Source organism: Haemorhous mexicanus, chromosome 5 (genome assembly GCF_027477595.1).
Source record: "Haemorhous mexicanus isolate bHaeMex1 chromosome 5, bHaeMex1.pri, whole genome shotgun sequence".
In the NCBI taxonomy this organism is placed as follows: domain Eukaryota; kingdom Metazoa; phylum Chordata; class Aves; order Passeriformes; family Fringillidae; genus Haemorhous; species Haemorhous mexicanus.
The window spans coordinates 17,458,983-17,481,938 of NC_082345.1; the positions used below are offsets into that span (position 1 = coordinate 17,458,983).

The 22,956-nt window shown below is 54.9% G+C and overlaps 3 protein-coding genes and 1 pseudogene across 3 annotated transcripts; all 4 read left to right on the forward strand.

Annotated features, from left to right (window-relative positions):
• Nucleotides 1-2,514: 2,514 nt before the first annotated feature.
• Nucleotides 2,515-4,209, forward strand: LOC132328041 (inositol 1,4,5-trisphosphate receptor-interacting protein-like 1). Its single transcript, XM_059847829.1, has one exon. The coding sequence runs from the start codon at nucleotides 2,515-2,517 to the stop codon at nucleotides 4,207-4,209; it is 1,695 nt and encodes a 564-aa protein (XP_059703812.1).
• A 3,577-nt stretch (nucleotides 4,210-7,786) lies between these two features.
• LOC132328042 (inositol 1,4,5-trisphosphate receptor-interacting protein-like 1) lies at nucleotides 7,787-9,481 on the forward strand. Its single transcript, XM_059847830.1, has 3 exons — nucleotides 7,787-8,093; nucleotides 8,157-8,210; nucleotides 8,334-9,481. Exons 1-3 carry the CDS (start codon nucleotides 7,787-7,789, stop codon nucleotides 9,479-9,481), a joined length of 1,509 nt encoding a protein of 502 aa, XP_059703813.1.
• Nucleotides 9,482-13,068: 3,587 nt separating this feature from the next.
• Nucleotides 13,069-14,763, forward strand: LOC132328043 (inositol 1,4,5-trisphosphate receptor-interacting protein-like 1). The gene has a single exon (XM_059847831.1). It carries the CDS (start codon nucleotides 13,069-13,071, stop codon nucleotides 14,761-14,763), a length of 1,695 nt encoding a protein of 564 aa, XP_059703814.1.
• A 3,583-nt stretch (nucleotides 14,764-18,346) lies between these two features.
• On the forward strand, nucleotides 18,347-20,041 carry LOC132328044 (inositol 1,4,5-trisphosphate receptor-interacting protein-like 1; annotated as a pseudogene).
• The last annotated feature ends 2,915 nt before the right edge of the window (nucleotides 20,042-22,956 follow it).

The window sequence follows — 22,956 nt, forward strand, 5'->3', positions numbered from 1 at the left end:
CTGTAGTTAGTGCTTTTAGGAGTAGCAACCTAGAAAGTTCGTGGCTCTTGATTCAATAAACTACAGTATTCCAGAAGCTAGATTGTGCAAGACTTTATTGTAATCTCAGCCAGGCCTATAGTAGAGGTTAAAGTCACAAGTTGCGAATCTGGGCTTGTGAAGAATCTCCTTGAAATTAGCCAAACTTGCAGTGCTGAATTGGTTCTAATCAGAAATTAGGCCCAGCTGCCCTCGGCCCCTGTGATCACAGGCTGCCAGAAGAGCCTGCCTTGGAAGGGTCCTTAAAAATGGTCTGGCTGCAACCTTGCTGCCAAGGGCAGGGAGACCTTCCACTAGGCCCGGTTGCTCCAAGCCCCGCCCAGCCTGGCCTGCAACACTGCCCGGGATGGGGCAGCCTCAGCTGCTGTGGGCAGCAGCGTGGGCCAGGGCCTCAGCAGCCTGAGAGGCAAGAATGTCTTGCGCATCTCCAGCCCAAGCCTGCCCGCTGTCGGTGGGAAGCCACTGGGCCTGGTGCTGTCCCTGCAGGCCCTTGTCCACACCACAGCCCCTCCCAGGTCCCTGCTGGGCCTGGTGCAGGGACTGAAAGGCCGCAGGAAGGTGCCCCCGGAGAAGGCCTTGGAGAGCACTTGGGGCCAGGAGTGCCGCCATGAGGGCAGCAAGCAGGGCCTGGTGTGGCCGTCGGGACAGGAGGCCACAGGGCGGGCGCTGAGGCCCTGCCAGCTGGAGCTGGGAGCTCTGGAGTGCGGCTGGCAGAGAGCCGTGGGGGATCCGTGCAGCGGCAAGGACACGGGCTTCTAGATGTGCTAGAAAGCAGAGGAGAGCTGGAGAGTGGGCACTGAAGGAGCAGGGCGTCTCCCTGTGTGGAAAAAAACTTCACGACGCCAGGGGTTACGTGCAGGAAAGACACAGAGGAGTCCTGTAATGTTATTGGAATAAAGGGAGAGGCCAAGGGACATTTGCCGTGGGGTGTCTGGATTTGTTGAGACCCAGGACAAGGGCGCAGCCTCCTTTTTGTATCCTAATTCCCAGGTCCATCGCCCTCTTTCTTCTCCCACTGCCTGAGGTACTCGGAAGGTACAAGACTTGCCGAATTGCCTACTGTACGGAACCCCTCTGTCCCTTTGATTGCGGAGGCCGGAATGGGACCATACACACACACCAAGGTTCATGCACAGCAACCAGCTTGCATTGAGTGCTCTCTTCCTTTGTAGATCTGAATGTCTGCCTGCTCAATCCATCCGTATTGCTTGAACCAGTTGCCACCCGGTCAAACAGCCAATAGCTGCTGGCGTCCCCCAACGGTCCGGGCCTGCTCCCCAGTGGTCCACACTGGTTCCGTTTTATAATTAAAGTACTTACAGGATTACCTCTGTTTCCGTTATAAAACGAGGATGAAATAAAACCCTGAGGCCTTCAGGCCAGCTGCTCCCTCTGTTTTATATCTTTATAACCCCGCAGAAGGCACAGGAAGGGAAGGAGTGGCGCTGGGGTCACCCACCCTCTATGTATAAAGGCGCCGTTCCCCCTGTCTAGAGCTTAATGCTGGTGCTGATGGGGTTGAGCATTTGTAGCTAGGAATCAGGGGGAAGGCCAACAACACCAGCCTGTGACTCTTAGATGGCGGTTCATCACTGCAGTCCGTGTAGCTGTGCCAGTTTATGCACAGAAGGACAGACCAATCTATCCGGAACCGGTCGCCCAAAATACGTCTTTGGAATGCAGAGCATCTGGTAATTGTGCTGGGAAACACTTTCTGCAGCAGAAAAAATGAGCGCTCTCCCACAGGTGCTTGTGGGGCAGCAAGAGGATGCTGTCATGCTCATCCTTCAGAAAAGCAGCGAGCCTGAAACCAAAGGGCACCTTTTAGAGACTCGGAGATTTAGCTGAAGCTCAGCGTGGAGTCAAGGCTTAGACTCCGTGATGCTCAAGGCTGCCTCCCAACGTTGATATCTATGAGATTGCCAGTGGAGGGCAGCTGATAAGAAGGACAAGAGAAGGACCAAGAGAGGTTCTTTGAAGAAGATTCGCTCAAAGGCTGCCTTAACCAGCACCCCAGGGCCCCTCCGACAGTCCGAGCTGGGGTGGGGACAAAGGGCGGGGCTGGGCTGGCTGCGGTGTACTGTGACATCATGGGGCCATGTCACAATTGGGGGCAGCTATGCAAGGCCCCAGCAGGTGACGCTGGCCCCGTATTGCTTGGGCAAGCGGTGAGTGCACACGTGGCGGGGAGGCCGGGCTGGGGACAAGGGCCGGGGCAGAAACGCTGCACCCGGGGCTGGCTTTTCCTCCTGCATCCAGGAGCAGCCCCTCATGGCACAGCCTTGGGCAGGGCACCCTGCCGCTGCTGCCGCTGCTGCTGCTGGGGCAGCGGAACGGGCCTGGCTGCTTGCCAGCTCTCTGGGGTCCTGTCCTTCCTGCTCCCAGATCCCTGGGATTCCCGTCGCTGCTGCCCCCGGTGCCAGCTGCCTCCCTCACAGCCCCTCTCAAGGCCTTCTCTCCACCCTCCTGCAGACCATGGATACCTGGGTGTTGTGGCTCTTGCTCTTGCAAATTGCTGTCCCGTACCCACAGCCCGTGGGTGATGGCTTGGACGAGGTGACACGTCTGCGAACGGAGGTGCGTGCCAAGCTCCGGGAAGAGGAGACGATTGGTCTGGAGCGGGAGGTGGAGCAGCTGGTCCTGAAGCAGGGTGCCTGGGCCTGGGGAGACCTGCTCTTCTCTGCCTGGCAGCACTGGCAGGTCTGGGCTCTTGCTGGGCTCCTGCTCCTTCTCCTGGCACTGTGGTATTGGGGGAGGAAAAGGAGCCTGAGGAGAGAGGAGCGTGAAGAAGGACATGGTGGTGGGAATGAAGAGGGAGTCGAAATTGTGGATGCAAATGAAGAAGATGTCGGAAATGAAGAGGAAGGAGACAGTGACCTGGATGGGGAGGAAAGCGACAGTGATGACGGCCGGGCCCAGGAGGTCGACAATGCTGCTGCGAATGAAGAACGTGATGGTGCTGCGAATGAAGTTGGCCATGAGGCTGCAAATGCAGCAAACGCCAATGATGCTGGAAATGAAGTGGAACAATACCGCCATTGTGCCGATAACTTTGGAAGGATCGTGATGGAGCGCATACAGTGGCCTGTGCAGGACCTGCAGGAAGGATGCATGTGGACAAGAACCCTGATGGAGCATTTTGCAATTTACTTTCGACGGGTCTTGTCCAACAGTTTCTATCCGGTGCTGCAAGGAGCTATCGGGGTGGGCAGTGCCTTCGAAGGTTGGAGTCCCCGTGAGCAGGATGTTGTGTACCAGGTGCTCATACCCATGACACCTCCTCGAGGGCACAGCTTCCACCTAGAGCTGGGCACTGCAGGGCAGAGGCGCCTGAGGAACTTCCACGTCCGCGTGCAGCAGGAGTGCACCTGCACCAGGGAGCAGCAGGATAAGAACATGCTGTGCTTCCTGCACCACCCTGAGGAGGAGCTCAGGAGGTGTCAGGATCCCAGCCTCCTTCATACCCTGTGCACGGGCTCCTACCTGGACGTGGAGAAAACTGCCCGCTGGTTCTACCAACTGGTGAGAGCAATCTGGCCGGCTTTGCTTGAGTCACACCGTTGGCATTTAGTGCTGCTGCCCTCCAGACGCTCTTGCCAGTTGAAGGTGACCAACGGCAGAGAAAGCTACCGGATCGAGCTGCTGTTTGGGGTGCGGCAAGGCAACTCAGACGTCTTTGTCAGCAGTCAGCCGAGGCAAGCCCACACCTCAAGCACAATCTGGCCGGAGAGCTACGCCGTGGCCGAGATGAAGTTCTTCAGGTACATCGCCAGGCGGGCCCCCCCTGACAGCTTGCACCTGAAATGCCTGCAGTTCTTCACTCGTCTTCAGCTGGGCTTGGGCTTCTCCACCTATACCATCAAGACCATTGTCATGCACATGCTGAGCGTCTTACCCTCGTCACAGTGGCGCAGGAGGCATTTTGTGAGGCGGCTGATGGATATCAGCGAGAGCCTGCGCACATGTGTGGAAATGAGACACCTCAATCACTTCATTGTGGGCAACCAGAGGCTTCCTCAGGGGATCAGCTTGCCCCCAGAGGTCCTAATGGCCCGGTCACGCAATCTCTTCCACGACCTGGAGATGGATCCGGTTGCCCACTCCCAGGCAGTGAGCCAGTACGTGGATCTGCACCACTGGCTCAAACGAATCCTTAAAAATGAGCAGTGAAAGAGGTTCTCCTGCACAGAGCTGTGCTTGTGAGCCTCGCGCCTGGCGGCAGAGGACCAGCTCTCAGCAGGTGGGAAAAGAGGGGAGAACGTGGGCTCCGGAGAGGGAAGGGAAAACGCTGCGTGGCAGCACTGTGCCATCAGCAGCAGCAGCAGTGTCGTCTCAACAGCCTCCCCGGCACTGCCTCCGGCGATCACCTGATTGGCTACAAAGATCAAGGATCACACAAGAGGAGACGCTCTTACTCGCCCACCTCTCTCTTTGAGTCCCTTTTCCCCCCGAGAGCTTCACCTTGTGCAAAGAAGCCGATCTCAGAAGGCCTGACGAGGGAATGTTTGAAAGGACCACTGGTGGCATCATTTGCTTCAGGGGTGCTCCAGGCAGGTCTTCGCGCCGTGCACCACAAAGGATTGCCTTCGGGTCGAGCTCCTTGACTCTGTCTGGGGAGAGAGACTCCCGGGCAATGTTTGGGATCCGTCAGTGGACGGTGTTTCTCCTTGTTCCCGCATGGGAATCCTTCAGGTCAGCATTGTAGCAACTGTGTTGGAGCTGACCTGATATTTTGTATACGTAAAGATCTAGACTGATAATGTGGATCCATCTATCTATGTATCTATGTATCTATGTAACTATCTGTCTATCTATCTATCTGTCTATCTGTCTATCTATCTATCTATCTATGTATACATAAGATATGCTAGAAAGGTTATCAATTATCGTATATAATAGTAAAATCTACTAAAAGCCAATAGAATAATATAAATAGTATCAAGGGTACGAATGATGTAACTATGATATCATGGTAAGAAATGACTCTGTAGAGTCAAATATGTAATTTTGGTTTTAGAATAGCACATAGCCAGTATTTAGTGTCACTCTAAGTTGCAATACATACTAACGCTCTTAGGGCATTTATATCTGGAAAAGATTTTCATAAAATTGATACCTTTATAACATACATAACTATTATACCGTTACATATCGCACGTAGGAATTGTTTGTAATGTAGAAGTAAGGCCATAGATCGTGTCTCTGTCTGCTGGGGACAAAGCATTGTGCTCTGTAGTTAGTGCTTTTAGGAGTAGCAACCTAGAAAGTTCGTGGCTCTTGATTCAATAAACTACAGTATTCCAGAAGCTAGATTGTGCAAGACTTTATTGTAATCTCAGCCAGGCCTATAGTAGAGGTTAAAGTCACAAGTTGCGAATCTGGGCTTGTGAAGAATCTCCTTGAAATTAGCCAAACTTGCAGTGCTGAATTGGTTCTAATCAGAAATTAGGCCCAGCTGCCCTCGGCCCCTGTGATCACAGGCTGCCAGAAGAGCCTGCCTTGGAAGGGTCCTTAAAAATGGTCTGGCTGCAACCTTGCTGCCAAGGGCAGGGAGACCTTCCGCTAGGCCCGGTTGCTCCAAGCCCCGCCCAGCCTGGCCTGCAACACTGCCCGGGATGGGGCAGCCTCAGCTGCTGTGGGCAGCAGCGTGGGCCAGGGCCTCAGCAGCCTGAGAGGCAAGAATGTCTTGCGCATCTCCAGCCCAAGCCTGCCCGCTGTCGGTGGGAAGCCACTGGGCCTGGTGCTGTCCCTGCAGGCCCTTGTCCACACCACAGCCCCTCCCAGGTCCCTGCTGGGCCTGGTGCAGGGACTGAAAGGCCGCAGGAAGGTGCCCCCGGAGAAGGCCTTGGAGAGCACTTGGGGCCAGGAGTGCCGCCATGAGGGCAGCAAGCAGGGCCTGGTGTGGCCGTCGGGACGGGAGGCCACAGGGCGGGCGCTGAGGCCCTGCCAGCTGGAGCTGGGAGCTCTGGAGTGCGGCTGGCAGAGAGCCGTGGGGGATCCGTGCAGCGGCAAGGACACGGGCTTCTAGATGTGCTAGAAAGCAGAGGAGAGCTGGAGAGTGGGCACTGAAGGAGCAGGGCGTCTCCCTGTGTGGAAAAAAACTTCACGACGCCAGGGGTTACGTGCAGGAAAGACACAGAGGAGTCCTGTAATGTTATTGGAATAAAGGGAGAGGCCAAGGGACATTTGCCGTGGGGTGTCTGGATTTGTTGAGACCCAGGACAAGGGCGCAGCCTCCTTTTTGTATCCTAATTCCCAGGTCCATCGCCCTCTTTCTTCTCCCACTGCCTGAGGTACTCGGAAGGTACAAGACTTGCCGAATTGCCTACTGTACGGAACCCCTCTGTCCCTTTGATTGCGGAGGCCGGAATGGGACCATACACACACACCAAGGTTCATGCACAGCAACCAGCTTGCATTGAGTGCTCTCTTCCTTTGTAGAACTGAATGTCTGCCTGCTCAATCCATCCGTATTGGTTGAACCAGTTGCCACCCGGTCAAACAGCCAATAGCTGCTGGCGTCCCCCAACGGTCCGGGCCTGCTCCCCAGTGGTCCATTCCGTTTTATAATTAAAGTACTTACAGGATTACCTCTGTTTCCGTTATAAAACGAGGATGAAATAAAACCCTGAGGCCTTCAGGCCAGCTGCTCCCTCTGTTTTATATCTTTATAACCCCGCAGAAGGCACAGGAAGGGAAGGAGTGGCGCTGGGGTCACCCACCCTCTATGTATAAAGGCGCCGTTCCCCCTGTCTAGAGCTTAATGCTGGTGCTGATGGGGTTGAGCATTTGTAGCTAGGAATCAGGGGGAAGGCCAACAACACCAGCCTGTGACTCTTAGATGGCGGTTCATCACTGCAGTCCGTGTAGCTGTGCCAGTTTATGCACAGAAGGACAGACCAATCTATCCGGAACCGGTCGCCCAAAATACGTCTTTGGAATGCAGAGCATCTGGTAATTGTGCTGGGAAACACTTTCTGCAGCAGAAAAAATGAGCGCTCTCCCACGGGTGCTTGTGGGGCAGCAAGAGGATGCTGTCATGCTCATCCTTCAGAAAAGCAGCGAGCCTGAAACCAAAGGGCACCTTTTAGAGACTCGGAGATTTAGCTGAAGCTCAGCGTGGAGTCAAGGCTTAGACTCCGTGATGCTCAAGGCTGCCTCCCAACGTTGATATCTATGAGATTGCCAGTGGAGGGCAGCTGATAAGAAGGACAAGAGAAGGACCAAGAGAGGTTCTTTGAAGAAGATTCGCTCAAAGGCTGCCTTAACCAGCACCCCAGGGCCCCTCCGACAGTCCGAGCTGGGGTGGGGACAAAGGGCGGGGCTGGGCTGGCTGCGGTGTACTGTGACATCCATGACATCATGGGGCCATGTCACAATTGGGGGCAGCTATGCAAGGCCCCAGCAGGTGACGCTGGCCCCGTATTGCTTGGGCAAGCGGTGAGTGCACACGTGGCGGGGAGGCCGGGCTGGGGACAAGGGCCGGGGCAGAAACGCTGCACCCGGGGCTGGCTTTTCCTCCTGCATCCAGGAGCAGCCCCTCATGGCACAGCCTTGGGCAGGGCACCCTGCCGCTGCTGCCGCTGCTGCTGCTGGGGCAGCGGAACGGGCCTGGCTGCTTGCCAGCTCTCTGGGGTCCTGTCCTTCCTGCTCCCAGATCCCTGGGATTCCCGTCGCTGCTGCCCCCGGTGCCAGCTGCCTCCCTCACAGCCCCTCTCAAGGCCTTCTCTCCACCCTCCTGCAGACCATGGATACCTGGGTGTTGTGGCTCTTGCTCTTGCAAATTGCTGTCCCGTACCCACAGCCCGTGGGTGATGGCTTGGACGAGGTGACACGTCTGCGAACGGAGGTGCGTGCCAAGCTCCGGGAAGAGGAGACGATTGGTCTGGAGCGGGAGGTGGAGCAGCTGGTCCTGAAGCAGGGTGCCTGGGCCTGGGGAGACCTGCTCTGCTCTGCCTGGCAGCACTGGCAGGTCTGGGCTCTTGCTGGGCTCCTGCTCCTTCTCCTGGCACTCTGGTATTGGGGGAGGAAAAGGAGCCTGAGGAGAGAGGAGCGTGAAGAAGGACATGGTGGTGGGAATGAAGAGATGGTCGAAATTGTGGATGCAAATGAAGAAGATGTCGGAAATGAAGAGGAAGGAGACAGCGACCTGGATGGGGAGGAAAGCGACAGTGATGACGGCCAGGCCCAGGAGGTCGACAATGCTGCTGCGAATGAAGAACGTGATGGTGCTGCGAATGAAGTTGGCCATGAGGCTGCAAATGCAGCAATCGCCAATGATGTTGGAAATGAAGTGGAACAATACCGCCATCGTGCCAATAACTTTGGAAGGATCGTGATGGAGCGCATACAGTGGCCTGTGCAGGACCTGCAGGAAGGATGCACATGGACAAGAAACCTGATGGAGCATTTTGCAATTTACTTTCGACGGGTCTTGTCCAACAGTTTCTATCCGGTGCTGCAAGGAGCTATCGGGGTGGGCAGTGCCTTCGAAGGTTGGAGTCCCCGTGAGCAGGATGTTGTGTACCAGGTGCTCATACCCATGACACCTCCTCGAGGGCACAGCTTCCACCTAGAGCTGGGCACTGCAGGGCAGAGGCGCCTGAGGAACTTCCACGTCCGCGTGCAGCAGGAGTGCACCTGCACCAGGGAGCAGCAGGATAAGAACATGCTGTGCTTCCTGCACCACCCTGAGGAGGAGCTCAGGAGGTGTCAGGATCCCAGCCTCCTTCATACCCTGTGCACGGGCTCCTACCTGGACGTGGAGAAAACTGCCCGCTGGTTCTACCAACTGGTGAGAGCAATCTGGCCGGCTTTGCTTGAGTCACACCGTTGGCATTTAGTGCTGCTGCCCTCCAGACGCTCTTGCCAGTTGAAGGTGACCAACGGCAGAGAAAGCTACCGGATCGAGCTGCTGTTTGGGGTGCGGCAAGGCAACTCAGACGTCTTTGTCAGCAGTCAGCCGAGGCAAGCCCACACCTCAAGCACAATCTGGCCGGAGAGCTACGCCGTGGCCGAGATGAAGTTCTTCAGGTACATCGCCAGGCGGGCCCCCCCTGACAGCTTGCACCTGAAATGCCTGCAGTTCTTCACTCGTCTTCAGCTGGGCTTGGGCTTCTCCACCTATACCATCAAGACCATTGTCATGCACATGCTGAGCGTCTTACCCGCGTCACAGTGGCGCAGGAGGCATTTTGTGAGGCGGCTGATGGATATCAGCGAGAGCCTGCGCACATGTGTGGAAATGAGACACCTCAATCACTTCATTGTGGGCAACCAGAGGCTTCCTCAGGGGATCAGCTTGCCCCCAGAGGTCCTAATGGCCCGGTCACGCAATCTCTTCCACGACCTGGAGATGGATCCGGTTGCCCACTCCCAGGCAGTGAGCCAGTACGTGGATCTGCACCACTGGCTCAAACGAATCCTTAAAAATGAGCAGTGAAAGAGGTTCTCCTGCACAGAGCTGTGCTTGTGAGCCTCGCGCCTGGCGGCAGAGGACCAGCTCTCAGCAGGTGGGAAAAGAGGGGAGAACGTGGGCTCCGGAGAGGGAAGGGAAAACGCTGCGTGGCAGCACTGTGCCATCAGCAGCAGCAGCAGTGTCGTCTCAACAGCCTCCCCGGCACTGCCTCCGGCGATCACCTGATTGGCTACAAAGATCAAGGATCACACAAGAGGAGACGCTCTTACTTGCCCACCTCTCTCTTTGAGTCCCTTTTCCCCCCGAGAGCTTCACCTTGTGCAAAGAAGCCGATCTCAGAAGGCCTGACGAGGGAATGTTTGAAAGGACCACTGGTGGCATCATTTGCTTCAGGGGTGCTCCAGGCAGGTCTTCGCGCCGTGCACCACAAAGGATTGCCTTCGGGTCGAGCTTCTTGACTCTGTCTGGGGAGAGAGACTCCCGGGCAATGTTTGGGATCCGTCAGTGGACGGTGTTTCTCCTTGTTCCCGCATGGGAATCCTTCAGGTCAGCATTGTAGCAACTGTGTTGGAGCTGACCTGATATTTTGTATACGTAAAGATCTAGACTGATAATGTGGATCCATCTATCTATGTATCTATGTATCTATGTAACTATCTGTCTATCTATCTATCTGTCTATCTGTCTATCTATCTATCTATCTATGTATACATAAGATATGCTAGAAAGGTTATCAATTATCGTATATAATAGTAAAATCTACTAAAAGCCAATAGAATAATATAAATAGTATCAAGGGTACGAATGATGTAACTATGATATCATGGTAAGAAATGATTCTGTAGAGTCAAATATGTAATTTTGGTTTTAGAATAGCACATAGCCAGTATTTAGTGTCACTCTAAGTTGCAATACATACTAACGCTCTTAGGGCATTTATATCTGGAAAAGATTTTCATAAAATTGATACCTTTATAACATACATAACTATTATACCGTTACATATCGCACGTAGGAATTGTTTGTAATGTAGAAGTAAGGCCATAGATCGTGTCTCTGTCTGCTGGGGACAAAGCATTGTGCTCTGTAGTTAGTGCTTTTAGGAGTAGCAACCTAGAAAGTTCGTGGCTCTTGATTCAATAAACTACAGTATTCCAGAAGCTAGATTGTGCAAGACTTTATTGTAATCTCAGCCAGGCCTATAGTAGAGGTTAAAGTCACAAGTTGCGAATCTGGGCTTGTGAAGAATCTCCTTGAAATTAGCCAAACTTGCAGTGCTGAATTGGTTCTAATCAGAAATTAGGCCCAGCTGCCCTCGGCCCCTGTGATCACAGGCTGCCAGAAGAGCCTGCCTTGGAAGGGTCCTTAAAAATGGTCTGGCTGCAACCTTGCTGCCAAGGGCAGGGAGACCTTCCGCTAGGCCCGGTTGCTCCAAGCCCCGCCCAGCCTGGCCTGCAACACTGCCCGGGATGGGGCAGCCTCAGCTGCTGTGGGCAGCAGCGTGGGCCAGGGCCTCAGCAGCCTGAGAGGCAAGAATGTCTTGCGCATCTCCAGCCCAAGCCTGCCCGCTGTCGGTGGGAAGCCACTGGGCCTGGTGCTGTCCCTGCAGGCCCTTGTCCACACCACAGCCCCTCCCAGGTCCCTGCTGGGCCTGGTGCAGGGACTGAAAGGCCGCAGGAAGGTGCCCCCGGAGAAGGCCTTGGAGAGCACTTGGGGCCAGGAGTGCTGCCATGAGGGCAGCAAGCAGGGCCTGGTGTGGCCGTCGGGACGGGAGGCCACAGGGCGGGCGCTGAGGCCCTGCCAGCTGGAGCTGGGAGCTCTGGAGTGCGGCTGGCAGAGAGCCGTGGGGGATCCGTGCAGCGGCAAGGACACGGGCTTCTAGATGTGCTAGAAAGCAGAGGAGAGCTGGAGAGTGGGCACTGAAGGAGCAGGGCGTCTCCCTGTGTGGAAAAAAACTTCACGACGCCAGGGGTTACGTGCAGGAAAGACACAGAGGAGTCCTGTAATGTTATTGGAATAAAGGGAGAGGCCAAGGGACATTTGCCGTGGGGTGTCTCGATTTGTTGAGACCCAGGACAAGGGCGCAGCCTCCTTTTTGTATCCTAATTCCCAGGTCCATCGCCCTCTTTCTTCTCCCACTGCCTGAGGTACTCGGAAGGTACAAGACTTGCCGAATTGCCTACTGTACGGAACCCCTCTGTCCCTTTGATTGCGGAGGCCGGAATGGGACCATACACACACACCAAGGTTCATGCACAGCAACCAGCTTGCATTGAGTGCTCTCTTCCTTTGTAGATCTGAATGTCTGCCTGCTCAATCCATCCGTATTGGTTGAACCAGTTGCCACCCGGTCAAACAGCCAATAGCTGCTGGCGTCCCCCAACGGTCCGGGCCTGCTCCCCAGTGGTCCACACTGGTTCCGTTTTATAATTAAAGTACTTACAGGATTACCTCTGTTTCCGTTATAAAACGAGGATGAAATAAAACCCTGAGGCCTTCAGGCCAGCTGCTCCCTCTGTTTTATATCTTTATAACCCCGCAGAAGGCACAGGAAGGGAAGGAGTGGCGCTGGGGTCACCCACCCTCTATGTATAAAGGCGCCGTTCCCCCTGTCTAGAGCTTAATGCTGGTGCTGATGGGGTTGAGCATTTGTAGCTAGGAATCAGGGGGAAGGCCAACAACACCAGCCTGTGACTCTTAGATGGCGGTTCATCACTGCAGTCCGTGTAGCTGTGCCAGTTTATGCACAGAAGGACAGACCAATCTATCCGGAACCGGTCGCCCAAAATACGTCTTTGGAATGCAGAGCATCTGGTAATTGTGCTGGGAAACACTTTCTGCAGCAGAAAAAATGAGCGCTCTCCCACAGGTGCTTGTGGGGCAGCAAGAGGATGCTGTCATGCTCATCCTTCAGAAAAGCAGCGAGCCTGAAACCAAAGGGCACCTTTTAGAGACTCAGAGATTTAGCTGAAGCTCAGCGTGGAGTCAAGGCTTAGACTCCGTGATGCTCAAGGCTGCCTCCCAACGTTGATATCTATGAGATTGCCAGTGGAGGCTGGTAAGCTGATAAGAAGGACAAGAGAAGGACCAAGAGAGGTTCTTTGAAGAAGATTCGCTCAAAGGCTGCCTTAACCAGCACCCCAGGGCCCCTCCGACAGTCCGAGCTGGGGTGGGGACAAAGGGCGGGGCTGGGCTGGCTGCGGTGTACTGTGACATCCATGACATCATGGGGCCATGTCACAATTGGGGGCAGCTATGCAAGGCCCCAGCAGGTGACGCTGGCCCCGTATTGCTTGGGCAAGCGGTGAGTGCACACGTGGCGGGGAGGCCGGGTTGGGGACAAGGGCCGGGGCAGAAACGCTGCACCCGGGGCTGGCTTTTCCTCCTGCATCCAGGAGCAGCCCCTCATGGCACAGCCTTGGGCAGGGCACCCTGCCGCTGCTGCCGCTGCTGCTGCTGGGGCAGCGGAACGGGCCTGGCTGCTTGCCAGCTCTCTGGGGTCCTGTCCTTCCTGCTCCCAGATCCCTGGGATTCCCGTCGCTGCTGCCCCCGGTGCCAGCTGCCTCCCTCACAGCCCCTCTCAAGGCCTTCTCTCCACCCTCCTGCAGACCATGGATACCTGGGTGTTGTGGCTCTTGCTCTTGCAAATTGCTGTCCCGTACCCACAGCCCGTGGGTGATGGCTTGGACGAGGTGACACGTCTGCGAACGGAGGTGCGTGCCAAGCTCCGGGAAGAGGAGACGATTGGTCTGGAGCGGGAGGTGGAGCAGCTGGTCCTGAAGCAGGGTGCCTGGGCCTGGGGAGACCTGCTCTGCTCTGCCTGGCAGCACTGGCAGGTCTGGGCTCTTGCTGGGCTCCTGCTCCTTCTCCTGGCACTGTGGTATTGGGGGAGGAAAAGGAGCCTGAGGAGAGAGGAGCGTGAAGAAGGACATGGTGGTGGGAATGAAGAGGGAGTCGAAATTGTGGATGCAAATGAAGAAGATGTCGGAAATGAAGAGGAAGGAGACAGTGACCTGGATGGGGAGGAAAGCGACAGTGATGACGGCCGGGCCCAGGAGGTCGACAATGCTGCTGCGAATGAAGAACGTGATGGTGCTGCGAATGAAGTTGGCCGTGAGGCTGCAAATGCAGCAAACGCCAATGATGCTGGAAATGAAGTGGAACAATACCGCCATCGTGCCGATAACTTTGGAAGGATCGTGATGGAGCGCATACAGTGGCCTGTGCAGGACCTGCAGGAAGGATGCACGTGGACAAGAACCCTGATGGAGCATTTTGCAATTTACTTTCGACGGGTCTTGTCCAACAGTTTCTATCCGGTGCTGCAAGGAGCTATCGGGGTGGGCAGTGCCTTCGAAGGTTGGAGTCCCCGTGAGCAGGATATTGTGTACCAGGTGCTCATACCCATGACACCTCCTCGAGGGCACAGCTTCCACCTAGAGCTGGGCACTGCAGGGCAGAGGCGCCTGAGGAACTTCCACGTCCGCGTGCAGCAGGAGTGCACCTGCACCAGGGAGCAGCAGGATAAGAACATGCTGTGCTTCCTGCACCACCCTGAGGAGGAGCTCAGGAGGTGTCAGGATCCCAGCCTCCTTCATACCCTGTGCACGGGCTCCTACCTGGACGTGGAGAAAACTGCCCGCTGGTTCTACCAACTGGTGAGAGCAATCTGGCCGGCTTTGCTTGAGTCACACCGTTGGCATTTAGTGCTGCTGCCCTCCAGACGCTCTTGCCAGTTGAAGGTGACCAACGGCAGAGAAAGCTACCGGATCGAGCTGCTGTTTGGGGTGCGGCAAGGCAACTCAGACGTCTTTGTCAGCAGTCAGCCGAGGCAAGCCCACACCTCAAGCACAATCTGGCCGGAGAGCTACGCCGTGGCCGAGATGAAGTTCTTCAGGTACATCGCCAGGCGGGCCCCCCCTGACAGCTTGCACCTGAAATGCCTGCAGTTCTTCACTCGTCTTCAGCTGGGCTTGGGCTTCTCCACCTATACCATCAAGACCATTGTCATGCACATGCTGAGCGTCTTACCCGTGTCACAGTGGCGCAGGAGGCATTTTGTGAGGCGGCTGATGGATATCAGCGAGAGCCTGCGCACATGTGTGGAAATGAGACACCTCAATCACTTCATTGTGGGCAACCAGAGGCTTCCTCAGGGGATCAGCTTGCCCCCAGAGGTCCTAATGGCCCGGTCACGCAATCTCTTCCACGACCTGGAGATGGATCCGGTTGCCCACTCCCAGGCAGTGAGCCAGTACGTGGATCTGCACCACTGGCTCAAACGAATCCTTAAAAATGAGCAGTGAAAGAGGTTCTCCTGCACAGAGCTGTGCTTGTGAGCCTCGCGCCTGGCGGCAGAGGACCAGCTCTCAGCAGGTGGGAAAAGAGGGGAGAACGTGGGCTCCGGAGAGGGAAGGGAAAACGCTGCGTGGCAGCACTGTGCCATCAGCAGCAGCAGCAGTGTCGTCTCAACAGCCTCCCCGGCACTGCCTCCGGCGATCACCTGATTGGCTACAAAGATCAAGGATCACACAAGAGGAGACGCTCTTACTCGCCCACCTCTCTCTTTGAGTCCCTTTTCCCCCCGAGAGCTTCACCTTGTGCAAAGAAGCCGATCTCAGAAGGCCTGACGAGGGAATGTTTGAAAGGACCACTGGTGGCATCATTTGCTTCAGGGGTGCTCCAGGCAGGTCTTCGCGCCGTGCACCACAAAGGATTGCCTTCGGGTCGAGCTTCTTGACTCTGTCTGGGGAGAGAGACTCCCGGGCAATGTTTGGGATCCGTCAGTGGACGGTGTTTCTCCTTGTTCCCGCATGGGAATCCTTCAGGTCAGCATTGTAGCAACTGTGTTGGAGCTGACCTGATATTTTGTATACGTAAAGATCTAGACTGATAATGTGGATCCATCTATCTATGTATCTATGTATCTATGTAACTATCTGTCTATCTATCTATCTGTCTATCTGTCTATCTATCTATCTATCTATGTATACATAAGATATGCTAGAAAGGTTATCAATTATCGTATATAATAGTAAAATCTACTAAAAGCCAATAGAATAATATAAATAGTATCAAGGGTACGAATGATGTAACTATGATATCATGGTAAGAAATGATTCTGTAGAGTCAAATATGTAATTTTGGTTTTAGAATAGCACATAGCCAGTATTTAGTGTCACTCTAAGTTGCAATACATACTAACGCTCTTAGGGCATTTATATCTGGAAAAGATTTTCATAAAATTGATACCTTTATAACATACATAACTATTATACCGTTACATATCGCACGTAGGAATTGTTTGTAATGTAGAAGTAAGGCCATAGATCGTGTCTCTGTCTGCTGGGGACAAAGCATTGTGCTCTGTAGTTAGTGCTTTTAGGAGTAGCAACCTAGAAAGTTCGTGGCTCTTGATTCAATAAACTACAGTATTCCAGAAGCTAGATTGTGCAAGACTTTATTGTAATCTCAGCCAGGCCTATAGTAGAGGTTAAAGTCACAAGTTGCGAATCTGGGCTTGTGAAGAATCTCCTTGAAATTAGCCAAACTTGCAGTGCTGAATTGGTTCTAATCAGAAATTAGGCCCAGCTGCCCTCGGCCCCTGTGATCACAGGCTGCCAGAAGAGCCTGCCTTGGAAGGGTCCTTAAAAATGGTCTGGCTGCAACCTTGCTGCCAAGGGCAGGGAGACCTTCCGCTAGGCCCGGTTGCTCCAAGCCCCGCCCAGCCTGGCCTGCAACACTGCCCGGGATGGGGCAGCCTCAGCTGCTGTGGGCAGCAGCGTGGGCCAGGGCCTCAGCAGCCTGAGAGGCAAGAATGTCTTGCGCATCTCCAGCCCAAGCCTGCCCGCTGTCGGTGGGAAGCCACTGGGCCTGGTGCTGTCCCTGCAGGCCCTTGTCCACACCACAGCCCCTCCCAGGTCCCTGCTGGGCCTGGTGCAGGGACTGAAAGGCCGCAGGAAGGTGCCCCCGGAGAAGGCCTTGGAGAGCACTTGGGGCCAGGAGTGCCGCCATGAGGGCAGCAAGCAGGGCCTGGTGTGGCCGTCGGGACGGGAGGCCACAGGGCGGGCGCTGAGGCCCTGCCAGCTGGAGCTGGGAGCTCTGGAGTGCGGCTGGCAGAGAGCCGTGGGGGATCCGTGCAGCGGCAAGGACACGGGCTTCTAGATGTGCTAGAAAGCAGAGGAGAGCTGGAGAGTGGGCACTGAAGGAGCAGGGCGTCTCCCTGTGTGGAAAAAAACTTCACGACGCCAGGGGTTACGTGCAGGAAAGACACAGAGGAGTCCTGTAATGTTATTGGAATAAAGGGAGAGGCCAAGGGACATTTGCCGTGGGGTGTCTCGATTTGTTGAGACCCAGGACAAGGGCGCAGCCTCCTTTTTGTATCCTAATTCCCAGGTCCATCGCCCTCTTTCTTCTCCCACTGCCTGAGGTACTCGGAAGGTACAAGACTTGCCGAATTGCCTACTGTACGGAACCCCTCTGTCCCTTTGATTGCGGAGGCCGGAATGGGACCATACACACACACCAAGGTTCATGCACAGCAACCAGCTTGCATTGAGTGCTCTCTTCCTTTGTAGAACTGAATGTCTGCCTGCTCAATCCATCCGTATTGGTTGAACCAGTTGCCACCCGGTCAAACAGCCAATAGCTGCTGGCGTCCCCCAACGGTCCGGGCCTGCTCCCCAGTGGTCCACACTGGTTCCGTTTTATAATTAAAGTACTTACAGGATTACCTCTGTTTCCGTTATAAAACGAGGATGAAATAAAACCCTGAGGCCTTCAGGCCAGCTGCTCCCTCTGTTTTATATCTTTATAACCCCGCAGAAGGCACAGGAAGGGAAGGAGTGGCGCTGGGGTCACCCACCCTCTATGTATAAAGGCGCCGTTCCCCCTGTCTAGAGCTTAATGCTGGTGCTGATGGGGTTGAGCATTTGTAGCTAGGAATCAGGGGGAAGGCCAACAACACCAGCCTGTGACTCTTAGATGGCGGTTCATCACTGCAGTCCGTGTAGCTGTGCCAGTTTATGCACAGAAGGACAGACCAATCTATCCGGAACCGGTCGCCCAAAATACGTCTTTGGAATGCAGAGCATCTGGTAATTGTGCTGGGAAACACTTTCTGCAGCAGAAAAAATGAGCGCTCTCCCACGGGTGCTTGTGGGGCAGCAAGAGGATGCTGTCATGCTCATCCTTCAGAAAAGCAGCGAGCCTGAAACCAAAGGGCACCTTTTAGAGACTCGGAGATTTAGCTGAAGCTCAGCGTGGAGTCAAGGCTTAGACTCCGTGATGCTCAAGGCTGCCTCCCAACGTTGATATCTATGAGATTGCCAGTGGAGGGCAGCTGATAAGAAGGACAAGAGAAGGACCAAGAGAGGTTCTTTGAAGAAGATTCGCTCAAAGGCTGCCTTAACCAGCACCCCAGGGCCCCTCCGACAGTCCGAGCTGGGGTGGGGACAAAGGGCGGGGCTGGGCTGGCTGCGGTGTACTGTGACATCCATGACATCATGGGGCCATGTCACAATTGGGGGCAGCTATGCAAGGCCCCAGCAGGTGACGCTGGCCCCGTATTGCTTGGGCAAGCGGTGAGTGCACACGTGGCGGGGAGGCTGGGCTGGGGACAAGGGCCGGGGCAGAAACGCTGCACCCGGGGCTGGCTTTTCCTCCTGCATCCAGGAGCAGCCCCTCATGGCACAGTCTTGGGCAGGGCACCCTGCCGCTGCTGCCGCTGCTGCTGCTGGGGCAGCGGAACGGGCCTGGCTGCTTGCCAGCTCTCTGGGGTCCTGTCCTTCCTGCTCCCAGATCCCTGGGATTCCCGTCGCTGCTGCCCCCGGTGCCAGCTGCCTCCCTCACAGCCCCTCTCAAGGCTTTCTCTCCACCCTCCTGCAGACCATGGATACCTGGGTGTTGTGGCTCTTGCTCTTGCAAATTGCTGTCCCGTACCCACAGCCCGTGGGTGATGGCTTGGACGAGGTGACACGTCTGTGAACGGAGGTGCGTGCCAAGCTCCGGGAAGAGGAGACGATTGGTCTGGAGCGGGAGGTGGAGCAGCTGGTCCTGAAGCAGGGTGCCTGGGCCTGGGGAGACCTGCTCTGCTCTGCCTGGCAGCACTGGCAGGTCTGGGCTCTTGCTGGGCTCCTGCTCCTTCTCCTGGCACTCTGGTATTGGGGGAGGAAAAGGAGCCTGAGGAGAGAGGAGCGTGAAGAAGGACATGGTGGTGGGAATGAAGAGGGAGTCGAAATTGTGGATGCAAATGAAGAAGATGTCGGAAATGAAGAGGAAGGAGACAGTGACCTGGATGGGGAGGAAAGCGACAGTGATGACGGCCGGGCCCAGGAGGTCGACAATGCTGCTGCGAATGAAGAACGTGATGGTGCTGCGAATGAAGTTGGCCATGAGGCTGCAAATGCAGCAAACGCCAATGATGCTGGAAATGAAGTGGAACAATACCGCCATCGTGCCGATAACTTTGGAAGGATCGTGATGGAGCGCATACAGTGGCCTGTGCAGGACCTGCAGGAAGGATGCACATGGACAAGAACCCTGATGGAGCATTTTGCAATTTACTTTCGACGGGTCTTGTCCAACAGTTTCTATCCGGTGATGCAAGGAGCTATCGGGGTGGGCAGTGCCTTCGAAGGTTGGAGTCCCCGTGAGCAGGATGTTGTGTACCAGGTGCTCATACCCATGACACCTCCTCGAGGGCACAGCTTCCACCTAGAGCTGGGCACTGCAGGGCAGAGGCGCCTGAGGAACTTCCACGTCCGCGTGCAGCAGGAGTGCACCTGCACCAGGGAGCAGCAGGATAAGAACATGCTGTGCTTCCTGCACCACCCTGAGGAGGAGCTCAGGAGGTGTCAGGATCCCAGCCTCCTTCATACCCTGTGCACGGGCTCCTACCTGGACGTGGAGAAAACTGCCCGCTGGTTCTACCAACTGGTGAGAGCAATCTGGCCGGCTTTGCTTGAGTCACACCGTTGGCATTTAGTGCTGCTGCCCTCCAGACGCTCTTGCCAGTTGAAGGTGACCAACGGCAGAGAAAGCTACCGGATCGAGCTGCTGTTTGGGGTGCGGCAAGGCAACTCAGACGTCTTTGTCAGCAGTCAGCCGAGGCAAGCCCACACCTCAAGCACAATCTGGCCGGAGAGCTACGCCGTGGCCGAGATGAAGTTCTTCAGGTACATCGCCAGGCGGGCCCCCCCTGACAGCTTGCACCTGAAATGCCTGCAGTTCTTCACTCGTCTTCAGCTGGGCTTGGGCTTCTCCACCTATACCATCAAGACCATTGTCATGCACATGCTGAGCGTCTTACCCGCGTCACAGTGGCGCAGGAGGCATTTTGTGAGGCGGCTGATGGATATCAGCGAGAGCCTGCGCACATGTGTGGAAATGAGACACCTCAATCACTTCATTGTGGGCAACCAGAGGCTTCCTCAGGGGATCAGCTTGCCCCCAGAGGTCCTAATGGCCCGGTCACGCAATCTCTTCCACGACCTGGAGATGGATCCGGTTGCCCACTCCCAGGCAGTGAGCCAGTACGTGGATCTGCACCACTGGCTCAAACGAATCCTTAAAAATGAGCAGTGAAAGAGGTTCTCCTGCACAGAGCTGTGCTTGTGAGCCTCGCGCCTGGCGGCAGAGGACCAGCTCTCAGCAGGTGGGAAAAGAGGGGAGAACGTGGGCTCCGGAGAGGGAAGGGAAAACGCTGCGTGGCAGCACTGTGCCATCAGCAGCAGCAGCAGTGTCGTCTCAACAGCCTCCCCGGCACTGCCTCCGGCGATCACCTGATTGGCTACAAAGATCAAGGATCACACAAGAGGAGACGCTCTTACTCGCCCACCTCTCTCTTTGAGTCCCTTTTCCCCCCGAGAGCTTCACCTTGTGCAAAGAAGCCGATCTCAGAAGGCCTGACGAGGGAATGTTTGAAAGGACCACTGGTGGCATCATTTGCTTCAGGGGTGCTCCAGGCAGGTCTTCGCGCCGTGCACCACAAAGGATTGCCTTCGGGTCGAGCTTCTTGACTCTGTCTGGGGAGAGAGACTCCCGGGCAATGTTTGGGATCCGTCAGTGGACGGTGTTTCTCCTTGTTCCCGCATGGGAATCCTTCAGGTCAGCATTGTAGCAACTGTGTTGGAGCTGACCTGATATTTTGTATACGTAAAGATCTAGACTGATAATGTGGATCCATCTATCTATGTATCTATGTATCTATGTAACTATCTGTCTATCTATCTATCTGTCTATCTGTCTATCTACCTATCTATCTATGTATACATAAGATATGCTAGAAAGGTTATCAATTATCGTATATAATAGTAAAATCTACTAAAAGCCAATAGAATAATATAAATAGTATCAAGGGTACGAATGATGTAACTATGATATCATGGTAAGAAATGACTCTGTAGAGTCAAATATGTAATTTTGGTTTTAGAATAGCACATAGCCAGTATTTAGTGTCACTCTAAGTTGCAATACATACTAACGCTCTTAGGGCATTTATATCTGGAAAAGATTTTCATAAAATTGATACCTTTATAACATACATAACTATTATACCGTTACATATCGCACGTAGGAATTGTTTGTAATGTAGAAGTAAGGCCATAGATCGTGTCTCTGTCTGCTGGGGACAAAGCATTGTGCTCTGTAGTTAGTGCTTTTAGGAGTAGCAACCTAGAAAGTTCGTGGCTCTTGATTCAATAAACTACAGTATTCCAGAAGCTAGATTGTGCAAGACTTTATTGTAATCTCAGCCAGGCCTATAGTAGAGGTTAAAGTCACAAGTTGCGAATCTGGGCTTGTGAAGAATCTCCTTGAAATTAGCCAAACTTGCAGTGCTGAATTGGTTCTAATCAGAAATTAGGTCCAGCTGCCCTCGGCCCCTGTGATCACAGGCTGCCAGAAGAGCCTGCCTTGGAAGGGTCCTTAAAAATGGTCTGGCTGCAACCTTGCTGCCAAGGGCAGGGAGACCTTCCACTAGGCCCGGTTGCTCCAAGCCCCGCCCAGCCTGGCCTGCAACACTGCCCGGGATGGGGCAGCCTCAGCTGCTGTGGGCAGCAGCATGGGCCAGGGCCTCAGCAGCCTGAGAGGCAAGAATGTCTTGCGCATCTCCAGCCCAAGCCTGCCCGCTGTCGGTGGGAAGCCACTGGGCCTGGTGCTGTCCCTGCAGGCCCTTGTCCACACCACAGCCCCTCCCAGGTCCCTGCTGGGCCTGGTGCAGGGACTGAAAGGCCGCAGGAAGGTGCCCCCGGAGAAGGCCTTGGAGAGCACTTGGGGCCAGGAGTGCCGCCATGAGGGCAGCAAGCAGGGCCTGGTGTGGCCGTCGGGACGGGAGGCCACAGGGCGGGCGCTGAGGCCCTGCCAGCTGGAGCTGGGAGCTCTGGAGTGCGGCTGGCAGAGAGCCGTGGGGGATCCGTGCAGCGGCAAGGACACGGGCTTCTAGATGTGCTAGAAAGCAGAGGAGAGCTGGAGAGTGGGCACTGAAGGAGCAGGGCGTCTCCCTGTGTGGAAAAAAACTTCACGACGCCAGGGGTTACGTGCAGGAAAGACACAGAGGAGTCCTGTAATGTTATTGGAATAAAGGGAGAGGCCAAGGGACATTTGCCGTGGGGTGTCTCGATTTGTTGAGACCCAGGACAAGGGCGCAGCCTCCTTTTTGTATCCTAATTCCCAGGTCCATCGCCCTCTTTCTTCTCCCACTGCCTGAGGTACTCGGAAGGTACAAGACTTGCCGAATTGCCTACTGTACGGAACCCCTCTGTCCCTTTGATTGCGGAGGCCGGAATGGGACCATACACACACACCAAGGTTCATGCACAGCAACCAGCTTGCATTGAGTGCTCTCTTCCTTTGTAGAACTGAATGTCTGCCTGCTCAATCCATCCGTATTGGTTGAACCAGTTGCCACCCGGTCAAACAGCCAATAGCTGCTGGCGTCCCCCAACGGTCCGGGCCTGCTCCCCAGTGGTCCACACTGGTTCCGTTTTATAATTAAAGTACTTACAGGATTACCTCTGTTTCCGTTATAAAACGAGGATGAAATAAAACCCTGAGGCCTTCAGGCCAGCTGCTCCCTCTGTTTTATATCTTTATAACCCCGCAGAAGGCACAGGAAGGGAAGGAGTGGCGCTGGGGTCACCCACCCTCTATGTATAAAGGCGCCGTTCCCCCTGTCTAGAGCTTAATGCTGGTGCTGATGGGGTTGAGCATTTGTAGCTAGGAATCAGGGGGAAGGCCAACAACACCAGCCTGTGACTCTTAGATGGCGGTTCATCACTGCAGTCCGTGTAGCTGTGCCAGTTTATGCACAGAAGGACAGACCAATCTATCCGGAACCGGTCGCCCAAAATACGTCTTTGGAATGCAGAGCATCTGGTAATTGTGCTGGGAAACACTTTCTGCAGCAGAAAAAATGAGCGCTCTCCCACGGGTGCTTGTGGGGCAGCAAGAGGATGCTGTCATGCTCATCCTTCAGAAAAGCAGCGAGCCTGAAACCAAAG

Bases quoted from the DNA above. Each gene is read 5' to 3' on its own strand.
- LOC132328041 (XM_059847829.1), top strand. From the start codon at position 2,515: ATGGATACCTGGGTGTTGTGGCTCTTGCTCTTGCAAATTGCTGTCCCG.
- LOC132328042 (XM_059847830.1), top strand. From the start codon at position 7,787: ATGGATACCTGGGTGTTGTGGCTCTTGCTCTTGCAAATTGCTGTCCCG. The intron at 8,094-8,156 runs GTGAAGAAGGAC...CAAATGAAGAAG, and splicing joins GAGCCTGAGGAGAGAGGAGC to ATGTCGGAAATGAAGAGGAA. The intron at 8,211-8,333 runs GTGATGACGGCC...TTGGAAATGAAG, and splicing joins GGATGGGGAGGAAAGCGACA to TGGAACAATACCGCCATCGT.
- LOC132328043 (XM_059847831.1), top strand. From the start codon at position 13,069: ATGGATACCTGGGTGTTGTGGCTCTTGCTCTTGCAAATTGCTGTCCCG.